General features: G+C 38.1%; 1 protein-coding gene across 11 annotated transcripts in view; it reads left to right on the top strand.

Moving 5' to 3' along the window:
- The window catches only part of RALA (RAS like proto-oncogene A), a 30,545-nt gene extending 10,302 nt beyond the window's left edge, over positions 1-20,243 (top strand). For 7 of the 11 annotated variants that reach the window (XM_030009389.2, XM_030009391.2, XM_041122643.1 and 4 more), the window contains 4 exons: positions 10,563-10,717; positions 11,546-11,754; positions 15,395-15,569; positions 18,285-20,243. In XM_030009389.2, the coding sequence (XP_029865249.1) occupies positions 10,604-10,717; positions 11,546-11,754; positions 15,395-15,569; positions 18,285-18,407 (621 nt within the window). In that variant the 5' untranslated portion in view covers positions 10,563-10,603 and the 3' untranslated portion in view covers positions 18,408-20,243. Of the gene's footprint in view, positions 1-1,656; positions 1,718-10,560; positions 10,718-11,545; positions 11,755-15,394; positions 15,570-15,888; positions 15,962-18,284 lie in introns of those variants that run through there. The other 4 variants (XM_030009388.2, XM_030009393.2, XR_003922701.2 and 1 more) reach the window with 3 other exon arrangements.
- The last annotated feature ends 4,821 nt before the right edge of the window (positions 20,244-25,064 follow it).

The raw sequence follows: 25,064 nt of genomic DNA, 5'->3' as shown, positions 1-25,064 counted from the left end.
AGTGCCTGCCTTGAAAACGCTCTATTTGAAAGCTTAAACTTTTTCTATGTCAAGAATTTCATAGGAGCGTTATTCAAACAAGGCTCCTGTGTTCATTCTGTCTGTGCTAATACCTTGAAAGAATTTAAGGGTGTTCATGTGAGTTTTCACCGTAATACTATATGACTGGTTAATGAGGCAAAGTAAGTTGTTTTGAGCAGGATCAGCTCCCTGACCTATCAGCATCAGAACTTGTCTCACTGTGAAGCGAGATGCCTGCAACACAAGGCGGCTGCTTCTACCAGCTGGAACCCTAACCTATAGAAGGGATGTAGATTCCATAACAGTGTTGAGTACAGCCTGCGTGAGCCTAGTGGAAGATTGTTTTTGCTTTGCAGATACCATTTGTTTCTAGATTTCTCTGTCATGTGTTTACTTTCCTGCCTGTAGAGCAGTGAAACTATTTGGGTGGAGTTTTGGGTTTGGTGAGTGTGGATATTAAGTCATCCTTTCTGGCTGTAATAATAACCATATGGATATTTGCTTTTCCTAGAAAATACACATCTGATATTCTGAACTTCTAACTAAAGGAAGAGTATAGGGTTGTTAACAATAAATGAGATACTTGTTTTAGAGGAAACGTGATTTATGGACTAACCTTATTTTTCAAGTATGTCTTTTGGAAGCGTTTTTCAGACTTTGTTTAAAGAATTTACTTCATCAAGCCAATTCAAAATGCTTACATTTAAATCTTCCTTAAACTTCTTCAGTGAATGTTGAAGTCTAAGTGTACAGGGGCAAAAAGGACACAGTGATGTGATTGAGATTTCTTTTGAAGCATTGTTGACAAAAACCCTGGGTTTATGATACTGAATATGGTGTGAGCAACTTTTTGAATACAGAGCTCTTGAATTGCTTTTAAAAGTGAACTGCTGAGGCTCATGTTGCAAGCTCTGGCATATTGCCTTCAAGAGAACTCCATTTTTGTTGCTTTCCAGAATAGCTGGAAGCAGCAGCTCTGTGCAAGTGTGAGTGATGCCTGACTTATCAGTCAAAAGTTAGCTTCCAAATGTGCTTTCTTGCACTTGAAACACAGGGTGAAAATGGCTGTAGCGAGTATGTCTTAGGTGACACTAGCTCAAATGTGTCCTTGAAGTGCTTCCCTCAGTTGAGCAGCACTAACTTAAGACCCTGAGATGTTCATCCTTGTAGGCTATGCGTTGCCTCTTACATTTTATGAAGGGGGAAAAAAGTGTCTTTGTTCTATATCAAATGCTAAATAAAATTCAGTAGTAGCAGCTGCTTTACATAGCAGCTCCCATGAATGTGACTTGACTTTTGTCAGGAGGCTTGATTATGGGTATTTGGTATGGGAGCCTCTTCTGCAGATGTCCCCCTCTTCTGTTTAAGCCCTTCATTCCTCCTTAGATTTGCTTATGCTAGAAAATTGGCTGTAGTACCATTGTACCTGTTTGTCTGTCTGGCTTCTGAATCCATGCAAGTCTCTAGTGTGGGTAGCTTTGACAGGCTAGTGACATGTAATTGTTCATTCTTCTACCATGACTGCCATTACTGTTAATTCTCTCCTCATGGTATATAAGGTTAAATCAATACAAAATGAATGTCTTCTGTTAACATTCTAGATTACAGACCTCCATGTTTAGAAATTTAATCTAAGAGAAGACATGACTCTTACACTCTGTGTTAAGGCAACACTTCAACACTGTCAACCTCAGAAACCTAAGTTTCCTCAGTGATTAGAATAGACTGTGATAGGGCACCAGCCACAGAGTGAACTTGAGGAAGCAGAAACACTATTCTAGACTGTCATGTAAATATTTATATTACCAAAATTACTTCACAGTGTAACTTTAGTCAAACTATGAAAACAAGCTAGCTGCTTGTGTTTAACCTAGGTGCTGTGCTTGAGTTTGCTGCTCTTCCCACTGATCTCTGGATCAGTCCAGATAAACCATTGCAAGTATCTAGAATTCTTCCAAATGTCCTGTAACAGCCATCACATAACTTATAAAAAGGGAGGAATCTTCAACAGGTGCTAAATTATGGTTGAGGAACTTTATGACACTTGCATTGTTTTTCCACAGTGTTTATAGACTGGAGGTGCTGCAGTTCAGCTTTCCCTATGGTCAGCTCTGTGTTTTTCAGGTCTGTCTTTAGTGCCAGCAAGCTTGTTTAGGTAGCTAATCTGTCCAAAAACCAGTATAATTTTTGGCTAGAGCAACTTCCAAACTGCTTTGCCAGCTAGTTGTTGCAAACACCAGTGCTGCTGGAAGGAAGGATATGGCTGTATCAGTCAGACTGTTGCAGGTTCAGTTTATATCAGCCTTGCAGACATACATGATTGGGCTCAAGTGTGTGTTTTGTCAGCTCTTTCTGTGGACAATTATGTAGCTGCTTCATTTTCTTCTCAGTACACTGCAAGGTTTAAAATCTTAAGACCTTGATTTTGTTCCAGACTATTTCTGCTGTTCAGTTTGTCAGGGTTTTCTTGTACTGTTCCATATGGATTTCAAGAAATTTCTTTACGGAAGTGCCTTCCCAGAAGTCGTTTTGTGGGATGCCAAAGAGGCTTTTTGGAAACTAAAGGCTGAAATGATGACTTAAAACATATGGAATACATATCTATAGTCTCATTTCAGAAGCTGCTGCATAGTTCATGCCTATGCCCAGAGGCTGGCACTAAGGCCCTATGGAGCCTTGGGGAGACTGCTGGAAGGCTGTGAACTTGTTTACTGTTTGCTAGTGGTTTAATGATTACTTGTTAGAGGGATCGCAATTCTTGTGATGATATCTTAAGAGTACAGAGCTGCGGGTGTTTGGGACCACTGTTCTTTATAGCAGCGTGATGTAATTTATAGGATGGATGGGGCCTCAGTTACTTGGTGAAGAGTTCACTGGTTGACTCTTCCAGTTTCAGTGCCTGGATATGGTTACAGTTTGAAGTACCTGCCTCAAGAAGCTTGGACAGGTAGGTCTTTTTCCTGAGGAGATTTGCTGCTGCTGAAAGATAGAACTTAAGTCAGTTTTCTACTGTTTACTTTTCTTAGTAAATATGTAGTCACCTTAGTAAATTTGTTTTGTGGGTGTGGGAGAGACAATTACCTTTTCTGGTGTGCACTAGAAAGCTTTGGAAAGAAGCGTTCTTACCAAACCTCAAATGTGGTTTAACTGCATGTTAAAGTCATGGGAAGCTATGAATCCTAATTCCCAGTTAAACATGTTTATGTCAAAGGATTATTTTCAGCAGAAAGGAAAGGACTTATTGTGAAAGCATTTCTAACTTGTTCTGAGGTTGAGGTTCAGGTGGCCTGTTTCATTGTCTAATGAGACTAGTCATTTCTAAGGTAGGTTTGAATATTTGGGTTCAGTTTCCTCCTTCTTTAGGCTACTACTTAGAATTTATAGTGATTATTTAATATTTTAAATATTTGTTCTACCTTAATAAAATACTGATGTTACTTCATGCAGAGCTTGACAGATGTTGCATGTTTAAACTGTAATAAAAACACCAGTCAAACTCGAGACATGGAATGACACTTATTACAATAATGCTGATCTAACCTAAAAAACTTCCTTACTCTCCAATTCTTAAAACAGCTGGCATCATGTATCCCATCCGATGTCCTCATGTATCCTATCTATTTCGGGGTCATGGGGTGTTTCTGCTGATCTAGTTTGAATATTGTAATTGGAAACAGCTGTTGGGAGGGTTAGACTCTGCTTGTCTGGAGTTGCCTCCCTCTATTTCCAGGAACATTTTTGTTGCAGGAATATCTGAGTCATTCCTGAGGTGTCTTCCAGATATTTTGTATCTAGTATGCTATTCTGTGCTGATCATTTTCAAACAGTACATTCTCAAGTATAATTTTGCTGTTGTTAACCAAACTGAAACTACTGGACTCAGTGAAGTAACTGGATGAAATAGTGATATTTTAATAACAGAGAAGATCATATTGCTTGATGGTCCCTGGGGACATGAAATATGTTGACACTTTTTAAAATTCTTGGTCCTGTGCTTTTTTTCAGAAAGCTGAACTTGTAATTTTTAGGTCATGCAAGGCAACAGAGTTGTGAATGACTCTGTGGGAATTAACAAACTTTGGAGAATATTCAAACTCACTTTAGAAGATGGGGTTACTGTCAAATAAGTACTATAAATCTTCACTTCAGAATGAGATAAAAAGTTGTAGCTAATGTTGCTGGAGGTGATAGATTATACTAAGTGTAAAGTACAGAGTAGTGCAGGTATTAGTTTCTTCAATTAAAAAAAAATGATCCAGTTATTTGTTTAGAAGAACATGAGTCTCCATTACTAAATTTTCTTTAATTGTTCAGTAAGTGATTGATACAATATTTTGCCTTTCTGGAAGTATTCTGGTCAAAGCATACTAACTGTAGTTCTTAATATTGTGCGGGTAGCTCACATATTTCAATTAAATTATTCCTGTTCCTTCAAATGTATCAAATTCTAACTCAGTTAAAAACCAGAGTAAAAGCAGGTGCTGTGATGTATCAGCTACCGGTTGTAATTGATGCTTATTATATAAAACAGTCTTCAGGGAAGAAAGTTACTCATCATAAAAGTGAGTGGGTAATGAGGTTAATATGACGGTCTTGCAAATCTTTATGTAATCTTCTCTTAAAGGAAAGGAAACGAACTGGAATTCAGTTTTGATGTCATAGTTTTATGAAGGCTATAAAGATAACAATGTAAGAAATTGTTTTGTAATTGAAGAAAGGCACCACTATCTCTACTTATTAACTAGAATCTACTGTGCTAACTGTACAAACTATCTTTAAACACAAAGCTATGTTTAACTAGTCCCCTTCTAACAAATGCCTGCAGCAAATCAAAGTCCTCCTGTTAAGGACAACTGCGTTTTCACAAAGCCTGCATTCAGCTTTATGTATAGGACTGCAGAAGATGCCAGCTGAATTTGTGCCTGTAATGATGTGACTTCGGTGTAATGCTTCTCCTTCCCTGGTCTGCTCTCATTGACATTGCATTTGTGAGACTCCAGGGGATCAAAATGGGCAGAGTAGTTTCTTGACCTCTTTTAGTCACATTCTCTAAGAAAATGAGTCTGATTGTATGCTCTGTTCTTTGTTAGTTCTTGGCCTACTGGCCAGTTTTGGGTACATTTTGACAGAGGTTTAGGTGGCTTGGATGTGATTGCTCCCATAAATTTCCTGAATATGTGCTGCTGGCTAAAGAGGGAGAAATCTGTACCAGTGCTTCCTGTGAAGGAAAGGAAGCAAGCTGAGCTGGATGTCGCCCCATTTGGGCTAGTACACAGCTACTCTGTTGGCCACTTTTTTGCTCCCTTGTAGTGTATGAATGTTGGGATTATTGCATTGAGGAGGGATGTAGAGGACAAATGGCACAGATATGTAAGGAAGCATGGTTTGATTAATTATTTTGGAGCAAGTTATTCTGTAAGAAAAAGCCATCTGAGAAATAGGACAACTTAAGAGGAGTCTTCTGAATTTGATCAGATGAGCAAGATGAATGAGGGGATAAAAACCATAAGGTTTTTTCACCCATGAGCATATTTTTAGGTCTCAATTTATTGGGCTGAAGAAGGGGAGGACAAAATAAAGACTAATGTAGAGAGATCAAGGATTCCTGCTAATTTTTTTTTTTTCCTTCTTCCCTATCATGTGTTTGCAAAGATATCTTCCCTGAAAATATTGTCCCTGCAGATGAAACCCCCCTTTTTTTTTTTGTGCTGGCACCTGATCATCTTTCTTACTTTCGTGGATCTGGATAACCACTCTGTGCTCCAGGACTTTATGCAGCAGTTAACATGATGCTCACTGTGTCCAAGTCTGTTACAGGAGCACTTTCCAACTCGCTTCTCTGGTGGGTAGAGCTGAATGTTGTGTTTAAATCCATGGTGGACCAGAGATAACATTGTATTTCTTGCACAGAGGACCTTCTATGTAAGGTGTGAAACTCTGGAGAAGTTAGTATTGACACAGGTAGAAGCCAGTCACTCAAGACAGGCAACAGTTTTCCAACTCCACGTACAAGTTCCTGTTGCTACATCTTAATCATGTAGGATGATCTTAAAAGTTATTTAGCTACCTACTTGTCTTTCCCTTGACCAGTTTTCTAGACTGTTGGACAAGATGCCATTGCTGATGCTAATATGAATTGTAATTCCTATTCCTGCAGTTCTGATTTAATCTAATCGCTCCCTAACCTGGCTCTACAAAAATGATCCTGGCTCTAACTGGAAGCCTGCCATTAAATGGAGCTCAGAATTGTGGAGGTGGTTATCTGCAAGCAGGCAATAAGCAGCTGTAGGAGCTTTGAGAACTGCTTATATTGGCTGAGCAGCCACTGAGATTCATTTTTTTGTGCCCTTATCTGTTCAAGCATGTTGGGAAGGGGCAGTTTCCTAGGAGTTTATCTGCAGCAGAGGTGAGGACTCATCCATAGCATGGTAGTTAGACAATTCTGTCGCCCTTCTGAGTGAAGGCATGGCAGTACGTCATTGAGCCAGTTAAGCTTTCACTTCCCTTCCAACTCCTTGGACTACACAAAGAACTGTTTAAAAATATACTTTCATATATGCCATCAGATGTATTGCTGCGATGGGGATTACTAATGGGTGTGGTAAAAAGCTGACCTGTATAAATGGATAATACAGCTACTGACAACACCCTGCTTGGCTCTGTGTGAAGCTCTCTGCTGTAGGGTGACATAGGATTCTACTGCAGGTTAAGCCTGTGTTTATCTTCTGACCCCCAAACAATTTTGCACTGTGAAGATTGGAAAAAAAAAAAAAAAAAAATCAGAGTACACATAACATGGAAGTGTGCTTTTTTTGAGCTTCATACAATAGGGTTCTTGGCACAGTCTCTGCTGGTTTTATCATAATTATAAAGTAGGACAATTCAGAAGCTAGATATGACCTAAATTAATACTTCTTAAGAAAATAAGTCGGACTACATAAATTAAGGGTAGAAAAACTTACTTTGCATGAAACTTCATCTCAGGTGTTTTACTGTTAAAACTGGAATCTATGTTCCTCTTTGCTTTTGAAAGCAGACTGAAACAGAAGCATGTGGCAGTAGCTTAAAACTTATTACTTTCAAGGTCTTTCTGCTCTCTGGCAGAATACTTGCTCTGAAGCAGTCTCTCTGGATTGGGTGTTTGCACAGTATCAGACTGTACTTGCTTTGTTTGTAACTTATGTCTCTCTTCTGTCTACACTGTCTACCATTCAGCAGGCCTGAATTTTGTCAGCACTATATCTTTATTGGATCGTGAAGAACTTGAGAGCAAACTGACCTCCCTGAGCCTCCTTCCACTACAAAATGTGGCAGAGTATTTATGACAAGCTTATCTTTAAGATTTGAAGTCTGTGGTAGCATGAAGTTTTGCTGTCTTCAGTATCTTACTGGAATGTTGTTCACTGGCAGTTATTGATGACTTGATGACTCAGGATGCTGCTTTGACTGGTTGGGTCAGGTTTTTTTAATTCTGAGTTTCTTTATTCAACTCAGTCTTTTATGCTTCTTTGAAGGGGTGTTATCAAGGCTTCTGAAAATGATTGGCTGCCATAAAATCTTTCTGGTTAAAGAATTTTCAGTGAAAAGGAGCATCATCGCTAACTTGATTATTTATAAGGATCTTATTGGTTGGACATCATTGTTTTGGCTTTTCAAGCATGTGTCAACTGTTGCACAAAGTACAAAAAGTGGCAGCTTCTCTTTGTCACACTGGGACACTACTTGTTGAATTGCAGCTTCTAGTAAAATATGAATTTTCACATTGCTCAATCTACTTAAAGACTGTAGGTTAATTTACAACAAATATTATTGTGAAACATTACTATTGTGTATTTGGGTTTTTTCACAGGTTGTAGTATTGATTTTGCACAAACTCAGCTGTCAGAGGTCCTGCTGAATTCGTTTGGACTTGTTCCAGTATTGAAGTGCTTATAGAAGAATAGTCTGTTTTGTTGCTTAATAAGGTAGTATAGGTCATATCCAGGTATACTACTGCTTCAGTTTCTGTGCTTCTGAGAGTATGTATTGTACTCTAAACTTGGCAAACTGAGCTGTTGTCAGTTGATGACTGAAATTCAGAGGAATTTTCTGTATATTACTTGTCTGAAATACATACTAAAAACAAGTAAGCATGACTATCAGGACACATTTTTACTTTTTAAAAGAAAAGTGCAAAGACAAAACAATGTGGAGTAGTTCAAAATGCAATGTAGTAGGTTGAAAATGTACACATGGCTTGGAGCTATTTTCATGTTCTCATACTCCCTCTTGAGTAAAAAGAAAGCAATGGTTCTTTTTAAGCCATGAGGGCCTAAAAGGAAATGTTTGGTTTTTCTCATCCATCTCCTTTTTAAAAGAGCTTGTAACATAATGTTAGTTATATTTCTCTGCTATATCTCTATAATTAGTACAGCAGCTTGCTCTTGCTTATTTCACTTAAGTAATCTTTCTGGGGAAAACAATTTAAGTGACTTATTTTTCAATTGCATTTTCAGAATTCTTTGACAGCAGAATGACTAGTGTCACTGAATGTGATCCAGAGAGTTTTTCACATCGGTTAACCTTGGTAGGCAGCTAAGTACCACACAGCTGCTTGCTCACTTCCCCCCTGCCAGTGGGATGGGGGAGAGAATCGGAAGGGTAAAAGTAAGAAAACTAGTGGGCTGAGATAATGACAATTTAATATGTTTAAAACAAAGAAAAACAAAACCAAGAAAAACAAGCGGTGAAAAAAAATTAAAATAATTGCTTGGCACTAGCTGACCAATGCCCAGCCAGTTCTGCGCAATGGCAGCCCTGGCAAACTTCCCTGCCAGCTTTTATTGCTGAGCTATGGCATGGGATATCCCTTTGGTCAGCTGTCCCAGCTGTGTCCCTCCCAACTGCTTGCATACCCCCAGCCTTCACTGGCAGAACAGCGTGAGAACCAGAAAATGCCTTGACACTGTGTAAGCACTGTTCAGTAACAGCTAAAACATCTGTGTGTTATCACTGTTTTCATCACAAATCCAAAACAAGGCACTATATGAGCTATTATGAAGGAAATTAACTCTATCCCAGCCAAAACCAATACACCTTTTTATTTATTTTTTAATTCCAGGAAGGTTTGGCTTAATCTCTAATGAAGCTTCAGTCAGCATGCTTTTACACTCAACTGCCTCACTGCTAACAACCTTAGTGCATGTCCTCAACTAGGGATTTTGATATAAGTTTTAAGAAAATGGTCATTCTTCACATTCTGATTAAGCTGCACAGAAGGGTGATTCATTATGCAGGAGGATGTAATTTTAGTGTGAGACTGTCAAATGATAGTGATGGGTAAAGGCAGTGAGTTAAAGGTGTCTTGTTACTACACTGTATTATTATCTGATAGTTCTATAGATATGTAACTAAACTGTGCTGCCATGTGGACATGTTCTTTTTGTGCTTTCTAATTAACAAAATCTAAGTTACATCTGGTTCTTAGTTGCTACTATATGTGTCTTCTATTTACATCTTCTGTAATGTAGATGTCATGGTTTTTGGACATCAGAGCTTGTTTTGACCTTAAATCTCTGGAGGCGGGTACGTTCTGTCACTGTGTGGGGACTTTCCCATGTCTTAAGAACAGTGCAAGCAGACAGAATATTCTGTCTTCATGTAACACAAATACTGTTATATTACTGTTGGGATAGGTAGGGAATGAAATGAAGGTGCAGGAAGATAGTAGTTGGAGATCTGCTAAAACTATGACGTGATTTTTTTAAAAAAAAGCTAACGGGATTGTTACTTTTTGTACGTGTGCACACGCACATTAGAGTGTATGTGAATTAACTGTCATAGAGCCCTTTGGTATTGGTGAGGTGCAGAGATTTGTATTTGAGCAAGCAGTTGTGGGGCTGAGACAACTATTCCAAATATACAGAATAACTCATTTGTAGCCTAGGAAGGCACATTGAATCTTTCCACTCTGCATAAACTAGATTATTCTTTCAGTTCCTGATTGACTTACTGAAACTGGGTATTTTTAGGTTTTAAGTGACACATTTGCTTGCTTTTCTCTGAAAAAGTACACTAGTTAATCCTTGCTGCTGCTGCTCTGTCTTGGTGCTTGCTATTTAAGCTGGAAATTCCTTCAAATGTCTGTTTTCTTTCCCCTGCAGCTGTCATATCTCATGTTTTCTTGTATGGTGTTGACTCACTGTGGCTTCCTTTTTCAATTCTTGCGTAGTAAACTAACAAGAATTCTTGACAAATACTATGTCTCTAAGAGAAAACACTGCATACCAAAATGTAAGTCCTTTCCCTTAATTGCTCTTGGATGCTGTGAACCCACTTGTGCCCTTTCCAAATGGTGAAGGCTTTCTTTGCTCATGCTACAAAAAAGATGAGCTCAGTATAATTTGTGGAATGGCTTCCAGTGAAAAAGCAGATAGCTTTCACTGAAGATAACAGAACTGAAAATAAGTTCTTAGATATGTAGGGATTTAAAACAAATCCACTTTAAACAGTGCATGTGGTAGAAGGGAAAGAAAACTAATGATGTAATATTTTTTTTCTAGATTTTTTCATTTTATACCTGTGAATTTTCTGCAATCCAAAGATGGCAGCAAATAAGCCTAAAGGACAGAATTCATTGGCTTTACACAAAGTCATCATGGTGGGAAGCGGTGGTGTAGGAAAATCTGCTTTAACACTACAGTTTATGTATGATGAGGTAAGAATCTGCACTAGAAACTATCTCAGGATATGTCTGCTACATAGTGTTATTTAAACATTCATTAGTACAGTTATTTTCTGAAGGGGTCTAAATGTATACGATGTGGTATGAAAGTCAGTGATTAAATTGAACAAAAATATTTTTTCAGATTAGTGATTTACCCTCTAGAGATACCTGTGAAGGCATAATTTGACATTTTTCAGAATTCTAAGCAATTAGATGCTCTGTCATATTATCAGCGTATTTTGTCATCATTCACTAGACCTCTTAGAACTTATTTAGGTATGATAGCTCAAAGCTGCTTCAGTTAGGTAAGTTGCATGATGCCTGAATGATGACCAATTTTTTCCATGTTTTTTATGCTGCTGTTGAAGAGAGGAAAGAAAATCTGTTTCTTGTTTCCTTTTTTCCAGTGAAAGTCATTCTTTTTGATTAAAAGGCAGACATTATGCCCTCAGTGTCCTTTAAAAATTGGTACTAAATATATTCAAAGTCAGGACTGCCTGATAGCATAATTGAGCACAGCCAGATGTTGTGCTTGACCAGAAGCAGAGGCTTGGGTAGTGCACAGACATTGATGTTTCGCGGTTACCTCTAAAATTTCCTTGTAATGGCTGAAGAAAGCAAAGACCCATAGACTGTTTGGGCTGATGGAGAGCCTGCTTTAACTATGAATCATTTAAGTACCTCACATAGCCTAAATACATATGCTTACTTATTAGTTACTGTAACCATGTCGGATGTTTGTTATATCCTTATACGCAAATAGAAGCATTTGCCTTGTACAGGCATGATTTTATATCATGAAGGTTTTTTGTTTTCTAGTTTGTTGAAGATTATGAGCCCACCAAAGCAGACAGCTATAGGAAAAAGGTGGTTCTGGATGGGGAAGAAGTCCAAATTGATATATTGGACACAGCAGGGCAGGAGGACTATGCTGCAATTAGGGACAACTACTTCCGAAGTGGAGAAGGCTTTCTTTGTGTCTTCTCTATTACAGAGCTGGAATCCTTTGCAGCAACTGCAGACTTCAGGTAAGTTACAAGGCAAGATAATTATTCTAATTACTGTGAGATAATTACAAGTTATTTTTTTGTTTGTTTTGTAATGTCCTTATGATAGTCCAGACTGGATGACAGCTCTTACTGTAGTCACATAATGTTTTGAACAGATGCCTAGCCATGCCTTTGCTATCTGTACCACTTAGGATATCTTCGCTGCTGTGTTTCTGAATACTGAAAAGGCTATTTCCACAGAGCAGATACATAGCAACGTCGGAAGGCTTCTGCCCTTTGTAAATCAGTGTTTGCCTGGCACTTTTTGCTAAGAAGCAGTATTTGTGAGTAGGCATACTGCTATCCAGAGTAATGGATCTGAGAAAAATTGCTTATAGACTGTACTGAATTACATTATAGAATGTATGTACAATACCGTGTGCTCCCTAGAGCTATCTTTTTCAGTTCTTGCTTCATATAGAGGATTATGTTGTTTCTCAACCTGTGAAACACCACCTGGAACAAAAGGGCAGCTGTAGCATGTCCAGCTGTTTTATACTAGAATACTCTAATAGTTATAAAGATGATGTGACTGGATTCCAGTTGAAAACTGTGCAGAAGAACCACATCTGGTGATGTCTGTCTGCAAAGTCTTAGGCGATGTGAAGTATGCACTTTGTATTCTGGGAGAGCAAAATGCGTAGTATCAACAACACAAGTCTTCCTACCTCTTAAAGATGATTTTATGAACAACAATGGTGAGAAGTATCTTTGAATAGTCTGTAGTAGCTACGCATTTTGTGTAAAGGCCTGTTGTAAATCTGTGCCTTTGGTTTTGCTTGGATGGAATTTTTCTCTGTAAAAGATACCGATATAAATTTTTGAATTTACAAGACAGAAGTTCCGCATAGCGTTCTGCATAGTGTTCACTGTTCCCATCAAAGTCAGTATTTTACTTAATAGGGAGCAACGTGGTGAAAACAAAATTTGGAACTGGATCTTTCTGGTGTAATAAAGATTTAACAGGATAAGGTTTTTTAAGATGCTTTTCAGGCATGCAGCATATTTAAAACCCTTATGATTCTAAGAGACTATTAAACAGTCAAGAGTATATTACAGGTGTTTGATTTTGATTGAGAGAGAGTGCCTATTTAAATCACTCATCACTATATTAAAAAAAGGACAGAAGAGAGAAGAAAATTTTTTTACCGGTTCAAAGTGTAGCGAAATAGGAGAAGAGATAACCTCTGAGAGAAAAGTAAAGAAACAAATATAAAAAGAAATTATCTGCCTCCCGCTGAAATAAGGCTTCTCAGAGATGTTGTCACAGTTCAGCTTAATTAGCACTAAGTATCAGAATATGTTTAATATCACCTCTAAGAGAGAGGAAGAGGTATTGAAGAGGGGAGAAAGTAAGTTTTTCCTCTTCTGGTGTTCTTTATTTTATTTTATTTATTTATTTGTGTCTCTATATGTGTGTGTGTATATATTCGGGGGGGGGGCGGGCAGGCCTTGATTGGTTTGCAGGCTTATGCTAGGTATTGTCAATCGTGGAGGACTATTTAGTATAGTTGAGCTCCCCCAGAGTGCAAAATGACCTGTTCAAATCTGTTTAAAATTCTGTTAATGCTTCAAAGTACATGATCTTCTATGGCTCTAGAAAAAGTCCTACGTTTCCAGCAAAGGTGAGTGTTGACAATATACATGCTGATACAGCAAAAATGGAAGAAAAAAATCCCTTTAATGAAGAGATTAGAACTGTCCCCAATCCAAACCTGAAAGCGCCTTTCAAGTTGCCTTTGAAACTGTAGAACTGTAAATGCTAAAATGTAACTCAGAAAAATTACATTTTCTGCTCTGTGTAAAAGTAACCTGTATCTCTTGAAGGCACAGTTAAAATACCTTTGGCATTGTTGAGCAGCCTGAGGGAATACTACTTAAGAGACAGATATGAAGAGAGTGACCAGAAGAATTTGGATGTTTGTTTCCATGGAATTTTGTTCTGCTGAAATGGCAGAACTCCAACAGGACAGCTGTTTACTGCTATTCAAGGTCTTTGGTGGGGTTCCTGATGTGCTCTGAAATGCCATTGCTCCAACTAATTATTTTTTTTTTTCAATAGAAAGCAGACCTGCAACAACTAAACTTTTAAATATTTGAAAGGCAGTTTGATAAAATGTGGTCTTGCTTTGAGTAGACTTGATCTGGCTCTAATGATTTCTTTATTTTAAGTTCTAGATTTCAAGCTGGCATATCATTAATTAGATATTTCTTTTTTAGGAGATATCAGTCTTCAGAGAGGGCTCAAAGGAGAATATTGTCATCTGGATTGCTGTTAGATTAACTCTTTACATGGTGAAATTGTTTGGCATTGCCTGAACAATTAGTGTTGAAAGCTACTAGCTCTTAGCAGAATTCTGATTTACACAGATACTGCAGTGATGCACTGAGTTTTCTTCTGGCCACCCTTCCTAATCCACTGACTATTCAAACTACTTTTGGATAGCTGCAGACCCTGTTAAAACATTTGCACTGATATTTGTTGGGGAGTGGAGGAATGTTGCTTTAATTACACCTCAGAGATAAATGTGGTGTTACAAGCTGCCTTAAATATATATTTGTTGGTTTAAAAAAAATAATGGGCTATCTGTAATTTCTCAGCCCTGTGAGTAGACTTCTTCCACAAGACTGCATGCTATTCAGAACTTTTTATAACAGCAGAAGGATCGGGCCATACAGCAAATCAAGGACCTTTAGAATATCTGTTAACTCCTTTCAGCTTCTCTCCATTCAGCTTTAAATCTGGCAATAGGTTTCACCTCAGCCAGCAAAAGGAATTTGTTTCTCTGTGCTTTTTGTCGGTCTTCCAGAAATTGCTCCACGTTAAAGGGCTACATTTCACTACTAACTTTATACTCTTTTCTGAGACAAAAACAGAGAATTTCCATCTTCTGGGAAAACTGTTCTTCCTGGTACTTTTAATGCATTTCCAATTAGAAGAAAACTTCCATTATTTTTTTTAAGTGTTGAAGACTTGTGTACCCAACCATTTGTAGTACTGAGTTTTATCTGCAACTTTAAACCCTTCATCGTAGTAGTTCAAGCAGTAGAAGGGTCTGTCCTTAAAAATCTGATGCATGTGCAACTTGTATCTGTACACTGAATGAAGATCTCTGCAGAGACTGAATATAATTTACTTGAGAAAGATTCCTGAAAGGAAGAGGTTTTCTCTTGGTATTCTGTAGACCATTTTATCAGCTTTAAAAAAGGCATATGCGTTTTATTAGGAAAAAATCAAATGTAAAACTGAGGTTTGGGTAGCTTAAAAATGGCAATCACAAATAGTAATATAAAGACAATGGTAAATGCTCTCACCTTTATTAAAAGGAATGACATATAAATTCTCACCTAAACCAATCCTGTTTGACTTTTTTAGTTTCTTACTGACTCACCTCCTTCCTTCCTGGAGGACTAGTTATCTGTCTCTGTCTTCATTCTGTGTAATGTCATAATGAGGTTTAAGATTTTACTGGTATGTAAGCTTCATAAAAGGAATAAGTGGGTTTTCACTGTAAGATAAGAATATTTAGTTTGAGTTCTTTTTGTGTTCTAAGAATAGTACTCCATAAAAAGCTTAATTTTCTTTTTTTTTTTTTTTTTTTTTTTTTCTCCCCTCCAGGGAGCAGATCTTAAGAGTAAAAGAAGATGAGAATGTTCCTTTTTTGCTAGTTGGTAACAAATCGGATTTGGAAGATAAAAGGCAAGTTTCCGTAGAGGAAGCAAAAAACAGAGCTGATCAGTGGAATGTTAACTATGTGGAAACTTCTGCAAAAACACGAGCTAATGTTGACAAGGTAATAACTGGCCTCTTAATACAAAGAATATCTCCATCAGTTTTTACTTTATACTTCTTTTCCGTGGGTCATACTCTGTGTTCATTGTTTCAGCAATTATTTTTGTGAAATTTGAATCAAATGCTTTTCTCCCTTAGCTTGCAAGGAGTGCATGACTTAGTGACTTCATGTAGAACAGTGAAAATGTTAGGCATAACAAGTTTATCCCATGCTAAACTGTAAGGAGTCATTATACAAGACATTATACAAGACCTTATTATATTAAAAAATTGAGGCAGCTATTTTGGCCTAGACTTCTTACTATGTTTTCTATAACTAGAAGACAATCTGCTTCTGAACAGTGAGGAATGCTGTCTGATCCTCAGCCAGAATAAAACAGCTTACAAAAGCAGGTAAGGGAGGAATTGGAGCCCTCTCTATCCTCGTTTAACCAGATGCGTGTTGTACGCTGCTTAAATGAAGAATGGATGAACCCTTTTAAGCTTTGAGCAGCCTAGAAGTGCCTCGTGAGTTTTCAGGGATAAAACCTGGTTCAGAAGGTCATGAGATAAGAGACAGAGAATCTTTGTCTCCAGGAAGATAAATTATTATCAGTTGTAAGCGTTACAGCTATAACTCTGAAGGAGAGGACTTCTTGGAATACAGAGCTCAGAATAACTCTCAGCCTTGTAGACTGCAAGAGTAAGAGATGTGTGGCAAACAAATAAGTAGTTTAGTTCAATGTACCAACCTTTCCTTTCAGAGCTATTGAGACTTGATCGCACATTGAAAAATTCTCTAATGTAAATCCTTATGTGAGCTGTCAATTACAGTATGACAGCTGTAATGCGAGTTCTCTTTTGCAGTAACTTAAACTTGACTGTTGTCTTGTGGCAGTTGTCTTCCTGAAGAAATGGATTGTTCAGTACTACACTGAGAACTTCATGCTGTTCTGTAGAGAAAATTAAGTCAATTAAATGCAACAGAACTCAGTCTCATTGTTGAATACAGTTCTGATTTTTTTGTTGCTGTTATAAAAACTTGTACATCTTTTAGTTTTGGTGCATGATTGCAGTTAACATCTGTCTATTACAGTTATGTAGAAATTCCCAGCTCTTCAAAATCTGTTTCACTATCATTTAGCAGCTGGGGAAAAAAGTGTATGTGTGTGTATATATTTTGGGTTTTTTTAATAGCTTTTGCACACACATGGTAGGCTACTACGCTGCCCCAAGTTTCTTTTTTGGAGCTGGTAGCATTACGGATCCAGATCAGCATGTATCATATAGAATTAAGGTTTGACAGGCCATAAATGAGGCTTTGTTGGCATTAGTAAATACCAGGTGTTTTTAGTTACTTGGAGCATCTGAAGTTACGGGGTTTGTTATGCAAACTTAAATTACTATTCTATAAGAAATCTGGCTTCTCTGAATTCCAGAATAATGGTTTGCTCAGTTGGGGAAAACACAGTCAGCTTCCGCTCACTTTGGTAAAGGTGACCCACTACGCATCTTCTCACAAGGTTACGTACCCCAGATAGCTAAATACTGTAGTACAGTATCAGTGCTTAAGCAGGTTGACAGTTGCATCTTGCCATTAGCGCAGATTTAAGTACAAGCAAGTAACTTAGTGCACATTCAGAAATCTAAAGGCAATCTTGCTTCTTGATGGAAATGTTTAGTTACATTGATTTTTTGCAGATCCCGTGTAATGAAGGTTGATGTTTTTGCTGCAGTCCGTACAAGATTAAAGTAATTGCAAATAAAAACCAACTGAGCTCTGCAGAGGAGCTTTTCAGCCCCTGCACTGTCCGTGTTTCACAGAAAGGGATTAAGTCCCCAGACATAGGTCTAGAGAACATCCCCTGAGAGAGAAAAGTTTTAGAATTGCTCAGCTGATTTCCTACAATAAAGTCATAAAGATGAAATTATTATTTGCTGTAGCCTCCTGCAAGTCAAGATCTGCTTTTAAATGCATAAAGTAGCTTTAAGCAGTCCAATTACAAGGTTTACTGTCAGTTAAACCTTTATATCTTAAACAAGTCATTTGTGTATCTCCAACTTTGTAATTGTTTCCTACTAAACCACTTGATGAAAATGAAGTTCATGTGTACTTTGAGATTTTAACATGGCAGTTTAGATTACCTGATCTAAAAAATTGTTTATGTAGTTGTATGATTGATAACTTTGCTTTAAAGGAAATGCTGATTGATTTTTTTTTTTTTTTTTTTTTCCCCTAGTCACTTTGTGTTTAGACTTGCATCATGGGACATACTGACCATGAAATGTTCAGTGTGTGCTACTACTTCATTAATATGTTTCTAGAATTGGATGTTGCACTTTTTCAGCCTTTACAGCTCATCACTGAAAAGACTCAAAACGTAAACTGATTTCCTTGAGTCTCCTCAGTAAGATGTAGATAATACATTTAAAAAAATCTTGGCTGGTGATGAGACTCTTGTTTCAACCGTTGTGGAAAATTGTCTGACAGGATTCATAAGCTAATATGAGAAGACAGGGGAACATATTGGTACCATGAAAGAAGCAGGATTGTGTCATATCAACTTGGCCTTCAAAACCAGTGAAAGATTTGTTGGATTAATATGCAACCAGTTTGAGCAAACAAATATAATCAACTTTATTCTAAACAACTGAAGTGGATATCATCAGTGATAGCTTAAATTAACTCATATGTCTGTGACTGTTTTTGCATTTACATTCTTACATCTTTTTTTAGGTGTTTTTTGATTTAATGAGAGAAATTAGAGCCAGAAAAATGGAAGACAGCAAAGAAAAGAATGGGAAGAAGAAAAGAAAAAGCCTAGCTAAGAGGATCAGAGAAAGATGTTGCATTTTATAATCAAAACCCTGAATTCCTTTCCTACCCTGACCATACTAATAAAAACCATAATTTATAAGCATGCCATTGAAGGCTCAAGTGACTGAAATTACTCTAACATGTTGGAAATTGTAATGTACCACTAAAAGCATGAATTGGAGCTGCACTGAGAGTCAAATTCACTGAAAAAAAAAAATGATGTGGCTTCAAGAGAAGCAAAGTTCAGTCCATTTCATAGTTGCCTACCTTCTCACATTTCTTCTGAATGTAGGGTTTCATAGGCAGTCTTTTCTTTAATAGTGAACAGAGAGGGGAAGTATTACTTTGTGGGTTCTTGTAAAGCATACTTTTTTATCACTGGTAATTGTCGATTCATCTTGTCTTTTGTTGCCTTGAAAATTACAATTGTGAACGTGATACCTAACAAAGCGGTATGCAGTTGTTTTGCCATGGAGTTACGCAAATTAGAAAAGAATAATGTATATGCGAACAGTTATGTTGGGGAAAATTATATGTGGTTCTGCATTACCTGATTAACCTAGAAGAGTGATGTAATCTTTTACATTGAAACATTTGAATATGCCTTAATTTTAAAACCTAAACATAGCAGGTTGCTTAATCAAGGGTGTATTTTCAACTTTGTTGCATGGAGACTGTCCCTGTGCATCAGTGCAAGACTGCCCTCTCTGTGGAGTGCAGTTATGTGAATGATTTCGCTAACTAGCTGTTTGCTAGCAGTGTCTGTTCTTTAAATGTGTGCCATACTCTGGTATTGTGAATAATACAGAGCGTATTCTGTCATCTGTAACTTGGTAGACTATATGGTATCTTAAAACTAAAAGGTCAGAATACATATAAGACTGAAGTCATAAGCCTGTGGCACATCTAAGCCTGGAATGGTCATTTGAAACTTAATGTGCTGATACCTTGAAACTTCCCTTTTGCGAGTAGATTTTTGTCTAGGTGTTCCTTGGGTTTTAACTCCCTGGAGTTGGGTGGAATGGAGCTGATTCAGTAGCGCTAATGTGTTTTGAGTTAAGATGTTGTCTGGGAAATTCTGGTGTCATCAGTTAATTTCTTTTGTGTTCCTAATACTCAGCTATGGGAACCTGGTGTGTTATGCTGAAGCTCTTTGCAGGTTTTGTACTGTTTAGTTTATGTTGATTTTCAAATGGGGAACATTGTAGCTACTTTTTCTAGTTAATGTTGATATTAAACAATCAGACATGCTTTGCAATACAGAAACATTTACCATGTGCATCCAAAATCCCCAAACAAAACATACTGCCTCAGTTGCTTCAGAACAGCAAGAATACTAGCACACAGTTAGTATGCTGCATCTTAACTAAAAATATACCAGAATGTTTGAGGGTTTTGGACTCCTCTGGGGTAAGACAGGCTAGATCAATTCCACAAACTGTTATACTTTTTATACATGTGTAAGCCTATAACTGACAGTTTAAAATGTGCTCAAACAAACTAGGTAGCAAATATTTAACTTTCATGCTAACAGACATTTTAGGGACTCAAGTCTTAGAAGTTATATTTGTCATGTTAAATATTTATCAATAAGAATTTTGTATGTGCATTTAGTAGACTGCCAAGTGCAGAATTAAAGTTACTCATGTAACTATGGCAAATAAGCCAGTCTTCATCTTACTGTGTACTCATTTGGGTCCATTTGGCCAGGGAGTCTAACCACTAACATTATGACTTTGCTTTGGAACCTGTATACTAGGAACTGAGGTGTTATGAAGCCACTGGACACATGAAACTTGTCTTGGCTGATGCCTTATCCTGTCCTTTTATTTGCTATTTGAGCCATTGAAAGATGAATAAACTTCCATTTTTTTAAAATGCTTGTGCAGTGTTAATTGATAACTATAGCTACAGCAAAGTTTATCAATAATAATGCCAGTTGTCAAGCAGTTAAACCTACATATTCCAGAAGCCTTTGTAGTGTGTGTGAACAAAACTGTAGATTAAACCTAATTAGTCTGATAAAAAGCCACTTTGTAAAAGATGAGACTATGCATGTGCTACCTTTTATCCAGAGCTAATTTATCCCTACTTGCTATAACAAAGAATGTTAGAAAACAGGGAAACTAAGGTAAGCTTCTTCCAGAAGTATTTTTCCCTAAGAATGGAAAGTGAGATTAAAAAAAAAAAAAGAAAAAAAAACCACACACAAAAAACAAACCCACCAAACAACAAAATCAAACAAAAAACTAACCTACATAAGTTTTAATAATAAAATAAAAATGCTTTCTAAGCAATTTTCTTTTAGCACACTCGGGGAGAACATAAGTGTGCTTCTTCAACGTGCAGGGAACATAGCTTGAATTGTGTATATAGGATTTGGATACATCTTGAGTCCTCCAAATTGAGTGATACATTTGCATCATAGAGGAGTGTTTGGTTTACCCTACTTCTGCGTCTGAAGCTCCTAGGTCTATCTGCTCAGAGGGCTTCTGTACCCGAGAGCACTTTTCCTCCTGTTTCTCCTCCAGGAAGTTGAAGATACTTTCTTACACTGGCAGGATCAAAGCCTTCCATGGTATTTCCCTCCAAGTTAGCCTAACACTGGCAGTACTGTTGCTACCTTTTGTGAAATGCATGGCATTGTAAAACTGCAGACCAGAGGGAGATGCCTTAATTAGTAACAAGCTATAAAGTTCAGTTTTCCATTATGTATGAAACTAATATTGAATTCTTATGCTAACTCCATTTTTTCCTGTAGCTTTTTGTAGCATTAAAAACTCAATTGACTTTTGAAAATGCTAGCTAAGAAATCTGTGGTCTGTTTGGTAGTTTCTGTAGCCTCCCGATGAGCATACAATAGCTTAACAACAGTAGCATCCAACAGTTTTCTTTGACTATTCTGCAACAGCATCATGGTGTGCAGGAAGTGCTTTCTCATTCACAGAGACCTTGTCAGCATCAGAGTAGCATGCAGAGTGACCCCCCGGCAATTCCAGTGGCAACCATAATACAATCAAATACACTCCCTGTCTGAGCCTTGTGGTCACTATATTCATCTGCAGGAACCAAATATTTTACCTATTAATATGTGAAATAGGCTTACTGAAAATCTTGGGTTCCTTTTTGGGACACCAAACTTTGCAATGATTATCTGGTTCCAGAGTCTGAGGGGGTAGATGTTGTCTACATGATTATAGTCCGATGCAAAAGGCAGAGCAGCTGAGAGATGGCTGGTATTACATGAATGCATATAATACATTTAGCTGTACCAGAACTGGATCAGAAGGTAAGTCAATTGAGAATTGAATAGGGAAAGCTAATAGTGCATCTTAATTTCTAAAATTCCTCCCATTAGTGTCAGACACGTCAGTTCTTCTAGCCACATGGATGCATAGTCAGTCATGTGCGTAAACTGTATTTCTTTCCAGGCTTGCTCTTGCCAATTTTTGGCTGTTATTTTAACTTAAATGACTGGGTATGTTTTTAAGAGATGACTCATGAAAGAAGCTTCTCCTTGCATGTTATTGTGGGAGCTTCAGCTTGTTACTAAAATTGAATGGTAGGAAAGGTGTCAACGTTGCTAGTACTGGAGTGTAGGCTAATCTTTGATCTAAATACATTGACCAGACTGGAATATTTTTGGTTGAAGCTTCATTGTCAAAGAAATACTGAAATGTATACCACTTGAGATCTGCACAGGATCAGACAGATGCCAAGACTCTTCTCATTTTCAAAGAGATCGTGGCTGGATCTAATCAGCCATCTAACTGGTACAATCCATTTTGCAAAAATATTCAGAAGATATAATTTGGTTTCTGTGTGCTAGGGTCTTTTTTTTTCCACCTTTTTTTCTTCTGTGCAGAATGGAAAAATACCAGAGTTTAAGTTGTTGGAAAAATTGATTTGCCTCCACCATCCTCTTGATTAATATCGTACTCAGTAATATTTAACACTCCCAGAGCACTTACTATGTGATACCTGTTGTTTGTGGATTTCAGTGGGACAGTTCCAGTTTTGCAGAAGACTGTTCTGTCTTACAGGTGCAAACAACAGTGGCAGAATTTAGCCAGCTGACTCAGTGGGCCAGTAACATATTAGCAGGCATAGCACTCCTGTTTGATGCCTCATTCTGCCTCACGCAAGGCAATTGCCGACTTTCTTTACTGATCTGATAAGACTGTGTATGAGGCTGTACATGTACCATAAAGCAGTCAAGATGGGAGTCTCTGAAAACCTGAGTGATTGTGTTCCAAACCATGGTATCTAATTATGCTTTTCAACTTTTGCAAGGACATCCCCTGCCAATGGACTCTGAAGTGTTAAAAACCGAGGTCCTGTCTGCACCCCAGTAGCATGGGAACACATGACTCTCTGAAAGTGGATAATTGTGTTACACTGTGTATGCGGACATAATTTCTGCATGTAGAACAAAGATAATTTCTAGAACAATTTACACCTGTGGGAGATTCTTGAAAGCCCCTGGGAATTGAGTAATGTAATACAAATCTGAGAAGAGAAGGAAAGAAGTGGTGTTGGTTGCATTGCAGACCTGTAATGGTGAACTGTAGTTCTGCAGCACTAGTGCTTGTTTGAGTGTGCTCCGCTTTGTGTAACACTGTCCTACAGTATTCAGGATTCTGGCGTTTGCCCCTTTTCTGCTTTATTAATATGACATGGTGTTGCAAAATAAGGAATGAGGGAAGGATCGTTTCCAACCTAAAACTGTGTGCTAAAGGTAAGCAGACTCCAGAATGCTCTTAAAAGTGTCCTAATACTGGGAAGTATTTAATCACTCCACTGTTTCCTTTGTACTTAGCTGAACAGAGGTGAGGAGGAGGATACATGTTTAATAACATTCCATTAAAGTTCTTTCTATGAGAACCAGTTTGGAAATTTTCTTGGAAAAAAGCAAGCCTGTAGCAGGTAGTCTGTTAGGATTATAGTTTCAGTCATTTTTCTATGCCTTATGCTGTAAATTGTGGTTTCAGAAATCTCAGTTCTTAAGAGGTTTGGCATTAGTTGCAGGCTTAATTTTCCTTAATACCTGACATTTTAAGAAAAGTTTGGTCACTTCTTGTAATAACCTGACAATACAGCGCCCATTTCAAAGCACGTTTGGAGGATAGCCACCCTCCTGATATTTACAGATGGAGGTAGGTGAGTCAGAGGAATGGCAAGGGGCTTGCCAGGTCTGGGAACAAAATCTGTTGTTTGCTAATAAAGTGAGGTGTTGAGGCCACCTTTGCTGCATCAGGTCTGTTAGGAAGGTGGCTGCAGCTGCATCGGGGTAGGCAAAACTACATCCATCTACTGAGGTAACTGGATGGCATGCCTGAGTGCCTGTGGATACATGACTTTGAGCAGTGTTTGGAGGTTAATTACAGATTCTTTAGGAACCAGTTTGTTATGCTGCAAATGCGGGGGGGAAGACATACTGAAATACTGATTTAGAAATACATATGTATTCACTTATTGAGCTTGGTAGCAATCAGATTTTTTTCTCCTTGTCCATTTCTATTTGGATTTGACTGTATTTATGGCAGGAGAGCAAGGAGAGGAGGGAGGAAGCTGATTTCTGCACCACCTGATGGGAAGCAGCCATCATCCATGGGCATCTGAGGAAGCACATGGCAGGCAAAGGGAGAAATCAGGAACTGGCCAGAACCCAGGTGAAACTCAGGTGGTCTTTGCAATGCTTTGGGAGCTAAGACAAGGAATGGGAACCAAAACTGCACACACCAGACATGGGAACAAAGCACGGGCATGCTCCTGCTGCCAGAAGCAAGGTGGGACAAATAGCCAGTGAGGCCCCAGGACTGACAGTGCCAAGCTGCAAACCAGATACGCACTGTCTCTTTGTTTTCTCTGCCTGGTAATATCAGTACTGATTTTCAGGTATTTCCTTACTGTCTGAGCAACAGGTGAGGTAGCACCTGCAGTAGTGTTCGACCTATGTTTTCTCCACTCCTCTGCCTTCCTCTTGACAGAGGTTGCTCTCATTCCTCCCTGAAAGGGGGTGGGCAATAAATAATTGCAGCCTGTAAGCCACTGATGTTTTTAATGCTGCCTCCTGTGCTTGTGCTGTGAGTGTAGAGTAAAAAGAGGTTGGAGGCAGGTTGGGAGAACCCTCATCCACAGACCACAGCAGCTGTAAGAGTAGTCATGGACTCTTCTTCTGCTGAGGGTCTGGAGGAGGATCTGGGATCTTAAGGTATTGTGGAGTTATTCTTCCCCCCATGCTTCTTATGAGTGGAGAAGGCTAGAAGTTGTCCATTTTCCACCTTGTTCTTGATTGATGCCATGGCAACTTGTTAGTTATCAATGTCCCAGGCACAAAGGAGGGGATCTCGTGGTAAAGATGGAGCTTGTGCCTCATGGATGTCGTGGCTAAGAGTAGAGGCATGATGATAACCAGCAGTCTGAGTGTTATATTTTAGGCACTGACTGCCGTCCTGAAAGTAATGAATTGGTGTTTGCCTTCAATTGAGCTCAGCATGCGTGGTATGCTTCTGGTACAGTTATTTTTGCTTTTCGCTTGTTTTGTGAAGAAAAACTTAAGAGATAAGGGGTAGTTTTTTTCAGTGAAACAAAGTAGGAGACCTGTTGGCTGAAATGCTGCCAGACTAATGTGTTAAATATTAGTCATCTCTAAAGAATAAGCCTAAACCAGTAATCCTTATGTTTTATTTGATAAAT

Source organism: Aquila chrysaetos, chromosome 3 (assembly GCF_900496995.4).
Source record: "Aquila chrysaetos chrysaetos chromosome 3, bAquChr1.4, whole genome shotgun sequence".
Classification (NCBI taxonomy): domain Eukaryota; kingdom Metazoa; phylum Chordata; class Aves; order Accipitriformes; family Accipitridae; genus Aquila; species Aquila chrysaetos.
This window is presented reverse-complemented; position numbering and strand designations above follow the sequence as displayed.